Genomic DNA, 15,166 nt, shown 5'->3' with positions numbered 1-15,166 from the left:
ACTCTTCTCCTGTCAAGCCCATAGATGGGGATCCACTAACAAGCATTAGGTGTCCCAAGACTTTGTCCCATGAAACGCTGGTTGAAACCGCTCCCGATTGGATGGCCCTCCAGGTAAGAATCTTCTCCCCACGGTCGTAGGCTGACATATTCTCGGCTCTCCGGGAAATCTAGATAGACACCTAACCCAAGAGCGATATCGGGAAGCTAGCGCACTTTAATCCATTCGGCAAGGTCAGTCTAGTCCCCCAACCTTCCAAGCTAATTGCGCTAGTAGGGCCCCACCGAACGGAAACAGCATGCAGGTAAGTCACTATGCTTGCCCCTGTGGTGGCTGATGAAACTAGAAGAACCCATCTTTGTCGATTGATCATTCTCACGCCGTCTACATGGTGGAGGCGCGGGGGAATCGTATGGAGGATGGTGGCTGGGGACCCCCCAAACACGGGTAAGCTACCAGTATACCCTCTGTCTACGCTGGATGCTGACTCGAATTGTCGAATATTGCTCGCGGATCGGTTGACCCCAGGGCTTCCTTGCGTGGCAACCACAAGTCTAGCGAGTAAACTAGCCGCTTCGAACAGAGCTTGGTAGGTTAGCGTGCCAATGTGGAGCTAGATTGCAATCGAGAGCGCATTGTAGGCAGCGGAATTCCGGGTACCTGCAAACTAGCCCAGTCCGCGTCACCACTGGGGACAGACAACATCAGATATACTCCGTAGAGAAGGCCTTGCATAGCCGGGAAGGTGGAGCCGGAATCTTGGTGCCTCCCGTAAGCTTTTCCTTTTCCAAGGGCGCAAATAGCCGTCGAGCGGAAGGACACCCTATTTTTAGCCGCCGATCGCATCCCGTGGCGCAGGGCAGACTGGCAGCTCTGCACCTCCCCGTCCCGGTCCCCTTCACTATAACTCCAGCAAACCCCCGTCTTTCCATCCAGAATTCAGTGGACGGGCCGAACATGATTGATGAAAACCTGCCGAGTAAGTTCGCCGCGTTCCCTGGGTCTGTATCGCGGCCCCTGTCTGTTCCCGACGACGTCATTGCACCCCGCTTGAGTCTGTCTGCTGCACCGACCGCTGACCCGTGACCAGCGTTCTTCCTCAAGAACACCCTGCAGGGCAGTCAACAGAGTACGATATACCATCGACAATATGGCAACGACCCGGAACCCGCCTACAATCTGCGCTTCCTGGACCCGAACCTGCCCACGTCCCGAAATCGCTACGGGGTCGCCCTCTACGACCCCTACGTGCCAGACATCGTGTACGGTGAGGTCGCCGTGATCCCTGAATGGACCCAGCCGAGCCTGTCAGCCGACACGATTCGGGCAAATGGCGGCGCCACACCTCTGCCGGAGCCCATTCTCCCAACCACATTCTCCATCCAGCTCTACAACCCGGACCAGCAGATCGTGATCACACACCAACCGAAGTCATGGAACAAGCCAGCACGGTGGGAATTCGAGATGCCGCAGCGCACATTTAGGGTGCCATCTTCGTCAACCCTAGATCGGACACAGAGCGACCCCGCTGCTGCGGATGTGACGCCGAAACTGCGGTTTAGTTGGCGCAAGGATGGAAAGCTATCCAAGGACCTATCGTGCTTGTTGCACGGTAAATCCTCGACAATCCCGGATACTCGAACCAAGACTCGCGAGCCGGATATCACTGTGGCGCTGTTCCAGAGCCTGCGCGAGCTGACACTGTACGAGCCCAATCTATACCGCGTGGAGATGGAGGACTTCAAGGGCCTGGAGGTGGTGCTCTTGCTCGCAGCAGTGGCCATCCGCGATATCTTCCTCGGCCCCGCGAAGGAAGCCTTCCACATCGTCGGCGGCGCACCCCCCATCGGCACCCCCAGACCACAGCAGACCGCCCCGCCAGTCCGTAACAGCCCAGGAACCCAACCCCAATCCGCAACCGCCGTGCAAACCGGCAAACCATCCCCACCACGCCTCACAATCCCGCAGACCCCATCCCCAGCACCCCAAGCGCGCCAGCGCCAGGATGAGCGGGCCAAGCAGGAAGCCCGGCGCACGCAAGAGCTCCTCGCAGCCGAGCAGCGCGCCCGTGACAAAACCCGCCGCCAGCGGGAATCCGCAGTCAACGCCGAAACACAACGCCTCCAACAGCTCTACGGCCGCGAAGAGCAACAGGTTCGCGTCGGTGCATCTGCGAAGCCCACCCCTTCCCCAGCCTCCCGCCCCAACCTCCCACCCCGACACACAGGGCCTTCCCGCCCGTCCTCGCACCAACACTCGCAGTCCTACTCACAGTCCCACTCACACCTCCCACTCGGTCAACCACCCCGGCACTCACGCCCGCAGCACCCGTCCGGCACACCAGTCCCCACCTTCGCCAACAGCCCGTACATGCACGGCTCCGCCGGCCGTCTAGACCCTCGCGCACAGTCGACGATGCATCTCGCGCAGCCGCGGCCGCGGCCGCAGCTGCAGCAGGTGCGGCCCCAGTCAACCGTGGGATTCTATCCTGCGCCGGCAGGCAGTGGAGCGCTGGCACCGGGTCCGAGGCCAGCCCCCCAGCAGATACAGCCGAAGAAGAGCGGTTTCTTTGGGTTCCGCCGGAGCAAGGAGGAGAGTGGGCAGCGGACGAAGCTGGATAAAAAACGGAGTTCGATGTTTTGATGTGATATTCTTGTTTTGCGTTGCGATACCCTGGCGTTCTTGAGAGCATCGTTACCCTGCAGGCTCTTTTTTTCTCTCCTGCTTTTTGTTTCTTACCGTGGAGCATGGGTTGTGGTGTTTTTGGTTGCATTAGGGCTGGTCCTTGGTTTTCTCTTGGTTCATTGCATAGATGATGGTGAATCGAAATGTTTCTCTTGTTCATGAATGACGGGAAGATATTTAAACGTACTGTCATTATCGTAAGCAGTGCTATGATCAACAAGACCCTGTGGCATATCATAATCATAATCTGTATTGCTATCATAACCCTAATAAAGCTCCAATGCGTGGGACTACCGTAGTTGAAAGGCAGAGACACAAAACTAAAAGCAGAATGCGGCGTTGAGCACCTCTCCTACCCTCTGAAACACCACACCCCAACACCAATCCCAAGATCTCACAGCGTAACAGCACATGCACTTAGAACACCACCCTCCTTCACCAAGCCCTCAGTAACCTGCGGTGGCACTGCTCGATCAACCCCGAGGATCATAAGTGCCTCCTTCAAGCCAGGTGCAACCTCTTTGACTCCGACGTCCGCGCTGCCGTCTTTGCTAGGAATGACATCGGCCAGCTCACCGCCGGTCGCCAGCTTGGGCGAGACCGGGGCAACGGTCATGAAGTTGATATTCACCCCTTCTTGGCCAAGGATGCTGCCCACGACGCCGATCTTGCCGGGGGAGTCGTAGTTCTCGCAGATGAGAAGCGTGCCTTCGGGCTCGAAGGAAGCTTCGAATCGGCCCAAGCGGGTAATCAGTGGCTGGTCACCGGAGCAAGTACCGGAGATGATTCGCGGTGGCTGTCCTGGAGGGACAGGGCCGGATGAATCAGCGGGGCCACGAGCACGCGAGGAGGCTCGCGATGGCGGGCGTGCGACCAGAGTGACCAGCGACGAATAAGATGAAGTGTCCGCTGGATCGCGGGAGTGCTGCTCGTTGACGAAAATTCCACGCTCGCGAGCAACGAGCTCAGCGTTGACGATATTGATGTTGATCCCCTCGGAGCCGCTGATAGGCGCCAAAAGGCCCTTGATGAGGGCAGCAAACAGGGGCTTTGTGTTGTTGATGCTGGCAACTTCGCCTTGGTAGATGAGATCGAAAGTGTTTCGAGTCATGGATCCCCCAGGGAGGGCCGCATAATGTTGGGTATACAGACTGCCAATTTTCTCGACCAGGCGCACAAAGGGTTGCAGTTTGTGATACTCTTCTGGAAGAATGAGAGGTGCATTGACTGCACTTCGGGGCAGTGATCCCTTCAGGATATCCAGTACCTGCTCACATACATCCACAGAAACATTCTCCTGGGCTTCCACGGTAGATGCACCGAGATGTGGTGTCACCACTGCTCTTGGGTGGGCGATCAACTTTGCAGCGGTGGAGTCAGCAGCTGGTGGTTCGGAAGTAAACACATCGACAGCAGCGCCTGCCAGATGGCCAGACTCCAGTGACGCTAGCAAAGCGGCTTCGTCGATTGTGCCACCCCGAGCAACGTTCAGTATACGAGATCCGGCCTTCATCTGGGCCAATTCAGCATCCCCAATCATTCCACGTGTCGATGCAATCAAGGGAGTGTGGATGGTGAGGAAGTCGGCAGAGGCCAGCAGCTCTGGCAGGGACGCGACGAGGGTCACGGACGCCGACGATGCCACCGCCGGCGATGCGTAGGGGTCCAATGCATTGACTGCCATACCGAGGCCTTTGGCCAGGCGAGCCACTGTTAGCCCCACTGGGAACATCTGTCAGAACGCAACATCCTAGTTCGTGTTGAGGCGACATACCCTTTCCTAGCCCAATGATTCCCAGAACCTTGCCCTTGACCTCCACGCCGACAAACTTGCTACGTTCCCATTTCCCGTCCTTGAGGCTGGCACAGCCTTCGGGGATCTTTCGTGCCATAGCCATCATCAATGCGATGGTATGTTCTGCTGCGGCACCGATGTTGCCCGAGGGTGAGTTGACCACGACGATGCCCAGCTTTGTAGCGGTATCGACGTCTATAGTAGCCGAGATAAGCGGCAGTTCTTGCTATGCACCGAATGCCCTGGAAGAGCACGTACCGACATTGTCCACCCCCACCCCGGCACGAGCAACCACCTTCAAGCGGCGAGCTGCCTGCAAGACAGCGGCGGTGACTTTGGTCTCGGAGCGAATGAGAAGTGCATCGTAGTTGGGAATGATCTTCAGCAGCTCCTCTGGACTGAGACCCTTGCGCTCATCCACATCAAGCGAGCTCCGCAGTAGAGCCAGGCCATCGGGGGAGAGCTTCTCGGGCACAAGCACCTTCGGAGGAGCTTCTTTGAGGAGAGGCATAGTGGGAAGTAGTGTGTGCGAGAGAGAGTCCAATGATTCAGCGATTCCAATTTGAATCTCCTTGGGGCGTATTAATTGCAACTGGAGACAGGGTATGTAAAGGCAGACACAAAAAAGTCAGCGCCTTGAGCAGATTAGAAGAGAGAAGGGAGGCATTGTTTCCTCCTCTGCGGCAGGCGCGCCCCGCGATCCCATTGATCGCAGCGATCTCGCAGTTGTTCTGGCCGAGCACCGAACAGCGGCAGACCCAATCACAACCGGACATGCAACTGCAGAAGTACCCATTGTGTTCCCAATGGAGCTACTTCGAGCCCGGAGCCAACCAGTTCGTCACCCTGTGGCGACATAAAACGCGGGGTAAGCAGCGGCGCAGTTGATTGGAGACTCGCCTGCGGTTTTCGGCCTCAGCTTCGCTACCAGCAAGGGGGAGGTGGTTTCTTTGGGGTTGATGACTTAGTTAGAGCCTGACGATATGTGGGACGCAGAGTTGGATGTCTGAAGAATCATCTCGATACCCACTGCAGCCGACTAAACACCTGGGGTGGGCAGGCTATACTTCCCACAAGAATCTGCGCCAACCCATCCAAGCGAACCGTATCAGGCCCTAAGGGTTCAAGGCGGCCAACAGGGTGTTATCTTATAGCTAAAATCCTAGTTAGAGTCAGAGGGAGAACTTCCGTTCCCAGTTAGTCGTCGGGATTTAGTAGTTTCGTTCCTTCGTGCTTATTTTAGCATTGCCAACTGCGGGCTTGGCTTCACCGAAATACTTCATGCCATTCGTCATCCAATCCTCTTCTCATCATATACCCGGCGATAGTTCGGTAGTCCGATAGGCCTTGATCATGTTCATCTCGTGTCCCGCAGCGGATTCCGCGCCCAAAATAGAACGTGCCCCAGAAGGAGACGATCGCGCTAATCTCCCGTATTCTTGGCCAAGTCCGGCTGCATCTATTGGGGCCAAATCTCGAAGTTTCTCGAGCCTCGACATGACCCTAGGTGAGGTTTCGACTGGCTGGTCCTGTCCTGCTGAAACACGACCGACCCCCCGAGCGATACATCGGGGCATCCACTACTGCTAGGTACAGCACTAATCGGCGAGCGACTGCCCCGACGGCTGACGGTGGGACCAATCCGCGCGTTGTCTGGACTAGGGCCTCATCTCCACAGGGCCCTGTCGGCTGGCACCCCGGCCTTCCTCAGCAGTGGCACGTTGTGATTTAGCCTCTTGCAATCCGAATCTACGCTTACTAGACTTAGACTGATCTTCCCCAACGTCCCCGCCTCTCACTTTGTGGTTATTTTTGTCGCGACCCTCGAGTCCGCGCTCTTCAGCTCGCGATCTTGCAAGCTGTTCAGATCGGTGCTATTTTTTATCCTGTCCGCCCCGAAGGGACGAGATTTGCACCAGGGCCAGCTACCAGCTAGCTCGGCACTCCCGCAGGCGCTCTATTTAAAGACGCGAAGGGTGTCGTGGTGCTGGCGATGCGATAAATGTCCCACCCCCTCCTGCGTGAGCGCCATGAGCGATTGACTGAGTCCTGACGCGCATCATGGTGGGGGTCCCGCACAGTACTGGCTGTACCCTTTGTCGCGAGAGACACATCAAGGTGAGTCGAGACGGTCTGGTGGCCAGCATGTTCGCATGTACCCCCGATTCCCTGGTTCCCAGAGGCGACCACTGCTGACGGGCGGGGCCAATGCCAGTGCGACGAAGCAGTCCCCGAATGCTCCCAGTGCCAGCGCTACGGCCGTACCTGTCCAGGGTACCGCCGCACCTTTCGCTTCCAGGACGAAGGCCCGAGTCTCAAGCGCCGCCATCGCTCCGCCCCCCGCGGCAGAGGCCGGGGTGCCTCGACGGGGCCCAGCACCCCAAGCACCCCCAGCACGGCCAGCACGGCCAGCACGGCCACGCCCGCGCGGAGGAAAACGGTCGAGGAGGCCACCGGCGCGGCGGTCGTCGTGCGCGACAATGCCATCGCTCTGATGCGCCGGCACTCGTCGACGGTCACCTTGGACGAGAGCGTGTCACCGTCGCTGGTGCGCAAGACCTTCCAGCGGCGCAGCCGCAGCTGTTCTTGGATTTTATCAGCGCGTCGTTTCCGACGCTGTACTTCCATAATGCCTTTCGGGCGGGCAGTGATCCGGGCTTTACGGAGTATATTGTGTTGAATTTTGGACAGAATGCGTTCCTTGATGCCGCCATTTGCTGCCTGAGCTCGGTGTACCTGGCGCATTTGACGCAGGATCCGGCGCTGCTGCGCACGAGTCGGCGCATGTATGGAATTTCACTGGGTGAGGTAGTTCGCGCTCTGTCGAAAAATGACCAGGCCTTATCGGATAATATGGTCTGCACCACGATGATGCTGAGTGTCTACGAGATGTACGCCCAGACGAGCCCGGATGCATGGGTTGTGCACTCGGACGCGGTCAGACGACTTATGGAGAGCCGAGGCCCTGCGCTGCACGAGTCGGGCTTTGGCCGGTCGTGCTGGATCGCGTTTCGAGGGTTCCATCTTGCCACTGCCGTGTACCAAGGCAAGCCCTGCTTCCTGGATCAAGAAGAGTGGCAGCAGTATGCACTGCGGATCATGGCAGAGGATGCCCAAAAGCCCGGGGAATGGTCCGCCTATGCATTCATCTCTGACAAGGTTTTCATGGAAATCGCCAAATGCCCGCGGTATATTAGCGAGGCGCGAGATATCCTGTCAGGCCAGGTAGATGCAAAGCGGGATATCAGCGAGGGCCTCATGCACCGCATCCACGAAACCTCTTCAAAACTACAGACCCTCAGTACAGAACTGCGCTTCTGTATCGCTGCCCATGGCCAACGCCAACAGGGCATCATCCGCCGCCCAGGCACATTCGTCGGTCCTGTTCCCGAGATCTTCCCCGAAACGGGACCTTCACTCCTCTTCCGCGGCGCGGAGGACATACAAGAGACTCTGCGCCAGCTATGTGAGCGTCTTGAAGACCAGCTCCGCTGTCGCGTCATCGAAGATCTTTCCCCAGAGTCAGTCGCAGGGACACCACCCAGCGAAGGCAGCGAAGGCTCCCCATCGCCCCCATCCACCAGCTCAAAGACATCCCCCCTACCATTACGGATCTACTCTGAGCTTGGGCGCGGCCCGTCGCAGACTTCGGATCGAAATGACCCACGAGCAGTGATCTGGCTGGACCGTGTAGCCTCATCCATGGGTATGCTTGGTACGAGGATCATCCATGAGGATAGCCAAGCGGGGGGCTACGTTGAGGAGGAGAGCTCGCCCGAGGCTTCGTCCGCCCGTTGATGGATTTTTTGCTTATGACCCTCTACATGAACCATTTCCAGATCCTAGACCCTTTACCTAAGACTTACCCTTGCTCTTACACATATTCGCTCCATCCGAGCCGATCTCTAGGATCCGATTATTCAACAATTGTCTATTCCTGTCTGCGTCGCCGTGGTTAGGTACCAACATGGCCATCGGTGCAAATTGAATTTTGAGATATCCACTTTCTTCGGCGCCGTGCGATATATTGCAACGCAATGATATACCTATGCAACATGAATGGATGCCATCATCCTCAAATACCACACCCCCACGTTCAAGGTGTCCACACCAACCCCAATCAATCAATCCAAAACCTAGTACTCCATCGACTCTTCCAACAACTTCCTCAATTCCCCCTTCTCAGCCTCCAACTCCTCGCTCAAATTGGGCGCAAGCATCAAAACCCGCTTTTGCGGAATCGTTCCTTCAACAAGCCCATCCACATCCGCTGCCTTGAAGCCCAAATCCTTCAACCCCCGCGGCTGATCCCCCAACTTGACAAGGAAGTCCGCAATCGCATCACCCAGCACCTCGCCTGCGCTTTCACGCTTCACGTTCGAGATATCCACGCCAAACGCCTCCGCTGCCGCAAGGTGGCGGTCTGGATTCGACGCCGCGGTGAACCGGAACACGGCCGGCGCGGTGACGGCCACCGACACGCCGTGCGGGATGATTGGGTGGTCGACCTCGTAGCCGGCGTGCTTGTACCCCGGGTTTTGGCTGGAGATGGGGTAGCTCATGCCGTGGCACAGGTGGACGCCTGCGTTGCCGAAGCCCACGCCGGCTAGCGTGGCGGCCAGCAGCATGTTTGACTGTGCTTCGTGGTCATCAGGATCGCGCACTGCGCGCGGTAGGTACTTGACCGTGCTGCGGAGAGCTTGGAGGGAGAAGATGTCGGAGATGGGGTTGGCGCCTTGGTAGGCGGGGCGGTTGATGGGGTTTGTTGGACGGGGCGTGCGCTCGTTATAGGGGATTGCGGTCCAGGACTCGAGCGAGTGGCAGAGCACGTCGAGGCCGGACGAGGCGTGTACGGCGGATGGCATGGTGCGGGTGTTGAGAGGGTCGCAGATGCCCAGGGTTGGCTTGAGATTGCGGTGGGCAATGCCTGTCTTGGCCTTCTTGGAGACGAGGTCGAAGATGGCGGTGCCAGTTGTCTCGGAGCCCGTGCCTGCTGTGGTCGGCACGGCGACTAAAGGGCGCAGGGGTCTGGCGACGGGCAGACCCTTGCCCAGCGGGGCATTGACGAAGTCCAAGAAGTCAGCCTCTGGGTAGACGGTGTATAGGTTCATGAGCTTGGCGGTGTCGATGACGGATCCACCACCTAAGAGAATGTGTGTTAGTAATGATCGCGATCGATATAGATCTATATGGTGCAGCTGAACCGACCAACGGCTAGAAAGGCGTCCGGGTTATACGGCTTCGCAAACGCAATAGCCTCCTTGACGGAGCTATCCTTCGGTTCAATGCGAACCTTGTCAAAGATAGTAAACTCAATGCCCTCGCGACTCAACCCCTCCACGGCCTGCTTCATCGCATCCAGCTTGGCAACATTGGGATCGGTGACGATGCACACGCGCTTCGCGCCCATGTTCTTAAAGTCCATGCCGACCTCTTTCGTTGAACCAGGGCCAAACCGGATACTCGACGCCGCCATCTCGAAGGCATACTCCTTCTCGCGCGCGGGATCCGTCGGCGTAGCCAAGTGCCGGCGGACGTGGTTCATCAGCGATGGGGTCTTGTGGTGATGGTGGTGGTTGGGGTTGGAGTGGCAGGGACAGTTGGGCGGGTGTGTATATTGCACAGTAGCCAGGAGGCTGCGCGCGCGGGTGGCGGCCGTTCGGGCCACTCGAACTGCTGGAGCGGCCATATTTGCTGCCGATAGTATGATTTGACGGGGGTGAGATGGAAGGAGAGGTAGATAAAGGAACTGGACGCGGTGTGGAATTCTGCGTTCGGAGAAAGGGAGAAATGCGGGGAATTCGTGGGTTGCGCCGAGTCGGCCTTCTGGCCGATATTTGGGGCCTGCAGTGCTTAGTAGCTTGCGAGATGAGCTCAGTGGAGTCTTTGGGGGGTTTCACTAGAGTGGATCTAGATCACGGATTCTCGCAATTAACGAACTTTGTCTTTGACAGCCGCTATGGCTGCTTTACCGAACTGTTGCGGGGGTGCGCCTCCCACGGGGATGGAGAACAGCCGAGGTCCCGGTGTTGCATGACATCAGCCCGGGGAACCCCAAAGCTCGCCTCCAAATTGGAGAGGTTCGAATAGGTTCGAACAGGATGCATCTAGCGCTTACATGGGATTGCTTGCAAGATTGAGAGTGTAATATATTGTCAATTGGTAAGCTAACGTTACTATCATCCGTGTATGTCCCGCATCAGCGTGAGCTGTATACAATCTGCGCCATAATCCACTTCAGCCCCTTCCATTACGTCCTTGTGCACGTCAATCTCCCAATTCGTTCTTCTTTCTAGCAAAGCGTCAACACCAAATCTGTTGACGCATCTGATACCCGAACGTGGCTTCCAGATGGCGGGACTCCATTTGCCCAGCTAAGCTCAGGTTCGGCCGGCGATACCACAACAGAATGACCCTTGAATGGATCCCCAAATACATCTGACAGATCGTACCACACTTGTTGGCCATTGAGGTTATACGCGAATATAGTTAGTGGCGCACTCGTGTAGAGACCATCGCTGACAGTGCTGATTTTAAGTGCGATGCCCCCGGTGGCAGCATCATGGCGGAAGGTTTCAGAGTGGCGGTTTCCTGGACGGACGGTCGCCGGAGATCGGACAGTCGAGCCGACAGACCAGATGTAGACTGGCGTTTGGCAATGGTTGACAACCACGGCACGGCCGAGGTGGGCATTGGAGGATGTAATGGGTGTCGCGCTTGGAAGACTGGCAGATGAAGCGGACGAGGGGAACGCCCCGTATGGGATTCCGTCGTTCTTGCTGAGCACGGTAGGTTGAGAGATGGCCAGGCCGGCGAGAAGAAAGATAGAAAGAGCGGTATAAATCGTCATAGTGACACTCGTAGACGGTTTGTTCTGCTATACTTGGAGATTAGGGTATGCGATATCCGTCACATTCGGAACCCACTAAGCTTTATACCTCAATGGCAATGATTGACCAGCCACGCATCCAAATGCACAAGCCACAGATATCTCTCCCGATCAGAATTCCTCGGTAGAAAAGACCTTCTACGTCTTGAATATGTGGGGATTCAAACATCCACGTGGCGAAGGGTATCGCGTTCCATGTGCACATCTACTCATCCGTTCCTGAACCATGAAGGCGTCCCCTAAATAATGTACGGATGGTGTGCAATCCAGGGCGTACACCTGTACCACACCATATCTCCACCAAGGTGCCATAGTCCCATCCTTGGGGATAGAAATACGATAGAGTGTTACTGTACCTCATCGCGGCCTATTACTTGCAGAAACATACAGTCTGGCGCAGAAGATTGAAATGTGGTTGTCAGGATTGCCCCCTCGATTCCAGGATTGTCAGTAACAGGAATGTGAACGGGCGAATTTTGCCGGATTCTGCGTGGTTTGACCGATTCGGATATTTTTGGCGACAAAGGTGGCACAGTAGAATGTGGCTTGGGTAAGTAATGCTCCGAAAACCGCGTTCGGGGGATGTTCAAGTATATGGGTCGGGCAAGATCAGGACGCGTGAAGTATCAGATTGAAGACGGCGTATAAGAAAGAAATAAGCTAGTCCGCCTCTCACTCGACAACGACCTTCGCCTTAAAAATCATCACTCGCTGAAGGCCCGAACCTTTGCTCTAAACTGATCGTCAAGTTGATCAAGCCGGACCAGTTTCGAATAGAAGACCTATGATGACTCGAGAAGTTTGAATATTCCTTTTGGGTCAATTTGAACCCTTTGTCTCTCTTCAAGCCATGTCAGCCACCTCCACCTATGCCCGAGGGCTCTCATATGCCGAGAGTCCTTTATCCATCACCGGGAATATTATCGGAATTTTGCAATCTTCATCACAATCCTCTACCGTGCCATCAAATTGGCACATTCAGAGGAAGATGCAAAGTTGCTGTTGCGTTGTCTCATGCACGAATACAGTCACACCGGACTGACTGCGCACCGGCTGGAGGCTGGCTTACCACAAACCCCTCTATCATTCGGAGAAAGAATGATAGGGCTTTTTCAAGAAATCCTCACGAATTAATAGGAGGCGCGGTGATTATACAAGGGCAGCCTTTGAGCCCAAGAGTAAGTCTTCGCGGGCCTCGTTCTTGCCGAAACTCTTCCATTATCGCTTTAGGCGCATGAAGAACCCATGCAGACGCAGCGTAATGTCAATGGTTGAAATAAACATCGGACCACAGAGCATTTTCAGCAAACTTGAATGGCTCAAATGGCCCGTGGTCTAGACTTCAACCGATAGGGATTGCCATCAAACCGCGGACGCAAGGGCCCGGATGTGGCGTGGCTTTCTCCAACCACCCAAAGTCTCGGGCCTTGCATCTGTGGAATGCGGGCTCCTGACAACAGGGAATCTTGCTCCTGTCTTTCTGAGATGACAGTGTGACTTTAGAGATTAGACTTTGTGAGGTTCTCGTGGAGTAAATGCAGTGGCGTAAATGCAGTACTATCCTTAAATCAAGACAAGCCGGAAGAAATTAGGCCGGTTCATGTCCATAAAACACGGGGGTCCCCCCATTTTCCAGGAAAAGATACTCACTCCCACACGGACGCATTGATGAAGATCGGCCAGACTCGCTTACATCCACTTGAAACGTCCACAATTGAAGCAAGGACTACCATACCCGCACGGCACCCAAAACGCGTGGATATTTCATGCTCAAATGAACACAGTCAGGAGTTACTATCTCTGTGCTAGTATGGGTCATCATTGGTTTCACATGTGTTTAGATCCTCCTGCCTTGTGCTGGTCTAGTCTATACACACACAAAAGAACACTTCGGCCTCATGGTCTCTTCTATCAGCCTACAGCGGAGACTCTGAAACGTGATCAGATGTGAAGAGCGCACCCCGCGAGCTAGATTGATGGGCCATGGCGTCTCAAAGGGCATACCCCGTGTTTCAGTACCTTCTGGTTCAGGTAGAAATTGGCATCCTGCATTGTATACCCACTCTGATCGCTACGGCACTGTAGATTGGGTCTTGCTAGAAACGCCTCCTATCAGGGCAGTATGCAAAAAGGTCAAGATGATATTTACGTCTTCGATTATAAAAAAAAAATATGTACAGAAAGAAAACTGGTATGTCGGATATAGATACCGAACGCATCTTCAGGGAAGATTTCGCAGATAATCAAACAGTAGAAAATTGGACAAAAGGTATCCCAATGTCCAAGTAGGTGCAGAGTCAAAAGCACCTAGATTAGAAGGAGACAATCTCAGAAGTACCAAGAACCTTAGTACCCTGGAAAGCAGCGACCTGGATATAGTTTGTGGGCGGGCTGGTAATGTTCACAGTGGTCTCAAAGCCCGTACGGTTCGCAGCGCTGATCTGCTGGTTGTTCGCCGAGTCCGTAGTGGCAGCCGAGTAGACAACCCAGTTGTCGTAATCGGTGGCACCGTTCCAACTCATGTACACTGTAGCTCCTTCGCTAGTTTTGGTAACAATCAAAGAGGGCTTCCAGAAGGGAACGGCGCTCCACTGGCAGCGGTAGCCGCGGTATGACGCGACAGCATTGTCCTCGCCGAATTGCGCGCTAAGCACGACATTGCCATCACCGTCGTACTCCTTGACCTTGGAGATGGAGCCGTAGTCCATGAGCACGTGGCCGTTGACCTCGTTCAGCAGCTGGTAGCTGCCCTGACTGACAGAGTGAATGGGGTCGCTCGGGTCCGTCAGTGAGCGCAGGCCCGTCACCTTCTTGTTGACTAGGTCAATTGCCAGGCTAACGCCAGTGGTAGGGGCCTCAGTTTCGGTCGGGGTGTTGGCGTTGTTGAACAGATTGAGGACGAGCCCCTCGTCGGTCTCATTGTACACGCGCATATCGTGCTGCCAGCTGAAGTTGGCGTTGCCAACCTGTGCAAAATCGCCGCCATTCTCGCCGCTGATCTGCCATGCGATGGTGCCATTGGGGAACAGGTAGTAGCCAGACCACATGTGGCGCAGAGACACGAGGTAGCCGTTGTTGGTGGTGGCGATAGCATTGATGTGGTAGGCGTCATAGGGCTTCTCCTGCGAGCCGACATCGCCGCCCAGTTTCTGATGCGAGCTGGTCAGCGGGATTTGGTCCTCGTGGTCGAGGGCGCTCCAGGAATAGAGAATTTGGTTGGTGGCGATATCGATCTCGTAGAAGTGGCTGTCAAGCATCCACTCCGACGAGTTGCCGCCGAGGGAGGTTAGGTCGTGCTGGGTCAGGTTGTAGGCAGTCACCAGCAAGGTATTGTCGGGGGTGATGTAGCTCTCATGTAGGTCAATGTATGAGTCTTTGCTTGAGGAGTCCGGAGTCACGAAGGCACCAGTCAAGGTGACGGTGTGGATCTCCTTGTAGCTATTGTCGAGGATGTGGACAGCGCCGTAACCGTAGCCCAGGTCACTCATTTCACCGGCCCAGAAGGTGATCACATCTTCACCGTTCAGCTGTTGGACACGGAAGTTGGCGGTTACCTCGTCGGGGCCCTCGTAGACCAGGTTACCCTCGTCGTCGTAGATGAGCGCCGCCTGACCGGCAGGTTGGACGCCCCCACGAGGGCCAAGGAAGATATAACCAGGTTCGGTGGTTCCAGTTCTGTTCACCTGCAGCTGCGGCGGCTGGAAGTCCATCGAACTATAAGTCGAGTAGGGCCAGGCCGCGGCGCTGAGCGACGACAGCAGCAGAGTGCTGCTAGCGGTATACCACCACGGAGCCAT

General features: G+C 55.8%; 6 protein-coding genes across 6 annotated transcripts; 2 read left to right on the top strand and 4 right to left on the bottom strand.

Annotated features, from left to right (window-relative positions):
- Positions 1 to 957: 957 nt before the first annotated feature.
- N7482_004435 (uncharacterized protein) lies at positions 958 to 2,643 on the top strand (the record flags this gene model as incomplete). Its single annotated transcript, XM_056686560.1, has 2 exons — positions 958 to 979; positions 1,091 to 2,643. 2 exons carry the CDS (start codon positions 958 to 960, stop codon positions 2,641 to 2,643), a joined length of 1,575 nt encoding a protein of 524 aa, XP_056545302.1.
- Positions 2,644 to 3,079: 436 nt separating this feature from the next.
- Positions 3,080 to 4,991, bottom strand: N7482_004434 (uncharacterized protein; the record flags this gene model as incomplete). The annotated part of the gene is made up of 3 exons (XM_056686559.1): positions 3,080 to 4,407; positions 4,460 to 4,675; positions 4,739 to 4,991. 3 exons carry the CDS (start codon positions 4,989 to 4,991, stop codon positions 3,080 to 3,082), a joined length of 1,797 nt encoding a protein of 598 aa, XP_056545301.1.
- Positions 4,992 to 6,541: 1,550 nt separating this feature from the next.
- N7482_004433 (Zn(II)2Cys6 transcription factor domain-containing protein) lies at positions 6,542 to 8,278 on the top strand (the record flags this gene model as incomplete). The annotated part of the gene is made up of 3 exons (XM_056686558.1): positions 6,542 to 6,598; positions 6,663 to 7,028; positions 7,055 to 8,278. 3 exons carry the CDS (start codon positions 6,542 to 6,544, stop codon positions 8,276 to 8,278), a joined length of 1,647 nt encoding a protein of 548 aa, XP_056545300.1.
- A 338-nt stretch (positions 8,279 to 8,616) lies between these two features.
- Positions 8,617 to 10,169, bottom strand: N7482_004432 (hydroxyacid-oxoacid transhydrogenase; the record flags this gene model as incomplete). The annotated part of the gene is made up of 2 exons (XM_056686557.1): positions 8,617 to 9,623; positions 9,689 to 10,169. The coding sequence occupies 2 exons, from the start codon at positions 10,167 to 10,169 to the stop codon at positions 8,617 to 8,619; spliced, it is 1,488 nt and encodes a 495-aa protein (XP_056545299.1).
- A 603-nt stretch (positions 10,170 to 10,772) lies between these two features.
- Positions 10,773 to 11,330, bottom strand: N7482_004431 (Bys1 family protein; the record flags this gene model as incomplete). The annotated part of the gene is made up of 1 exon (XM_056686556.1): positions 10,773 to 11,330. The coding sequence occupies one exon, from the start codon at positions 11,328 to 11,330 to the stop codon at positions 10,773 to 10,775; it is 558 nt and encodes a 185-aa protein (XP_056545298.1).
- A 2,351-nt stretch (positions 11,331 to 13,681) lies between these two features.
- On the bottom strand, positions 13,682 to 15,166 carry N7482_004430 (arylsulfotransferase family protein; the record flags this gene model as incomplete). The annotated part of the gene is made up of 1 exon (XM_056686555.1): positions 13,682 to 15,166. The coding sequence occupies one exon, from the start codon at positions 15,164 to 15,166 to the stop codon at positions 13,682 to 13,684; it is 1,485 nt and encodes a 494-aa protein (XP_056545297.1).

This window comes from Penicillium canariense, assembly GCF_028826845.1.
Source record: "Penicillium canariense strain IBT 26290 chromosome Unknown utg000002l_segment0_segment0, whole genome shotgun sequence".
Classification (NCBI taxonomy): domain Eukaryota; kingdom Fungi; phylum Ascomycota; class Eurotiomycetes; order Eurotiales; family Aspergillaceae; genus Penicillium; species Penicillium canariense.
This window is presented reverse-complemented; position numbering and strand designations above follow the sequence as displayed.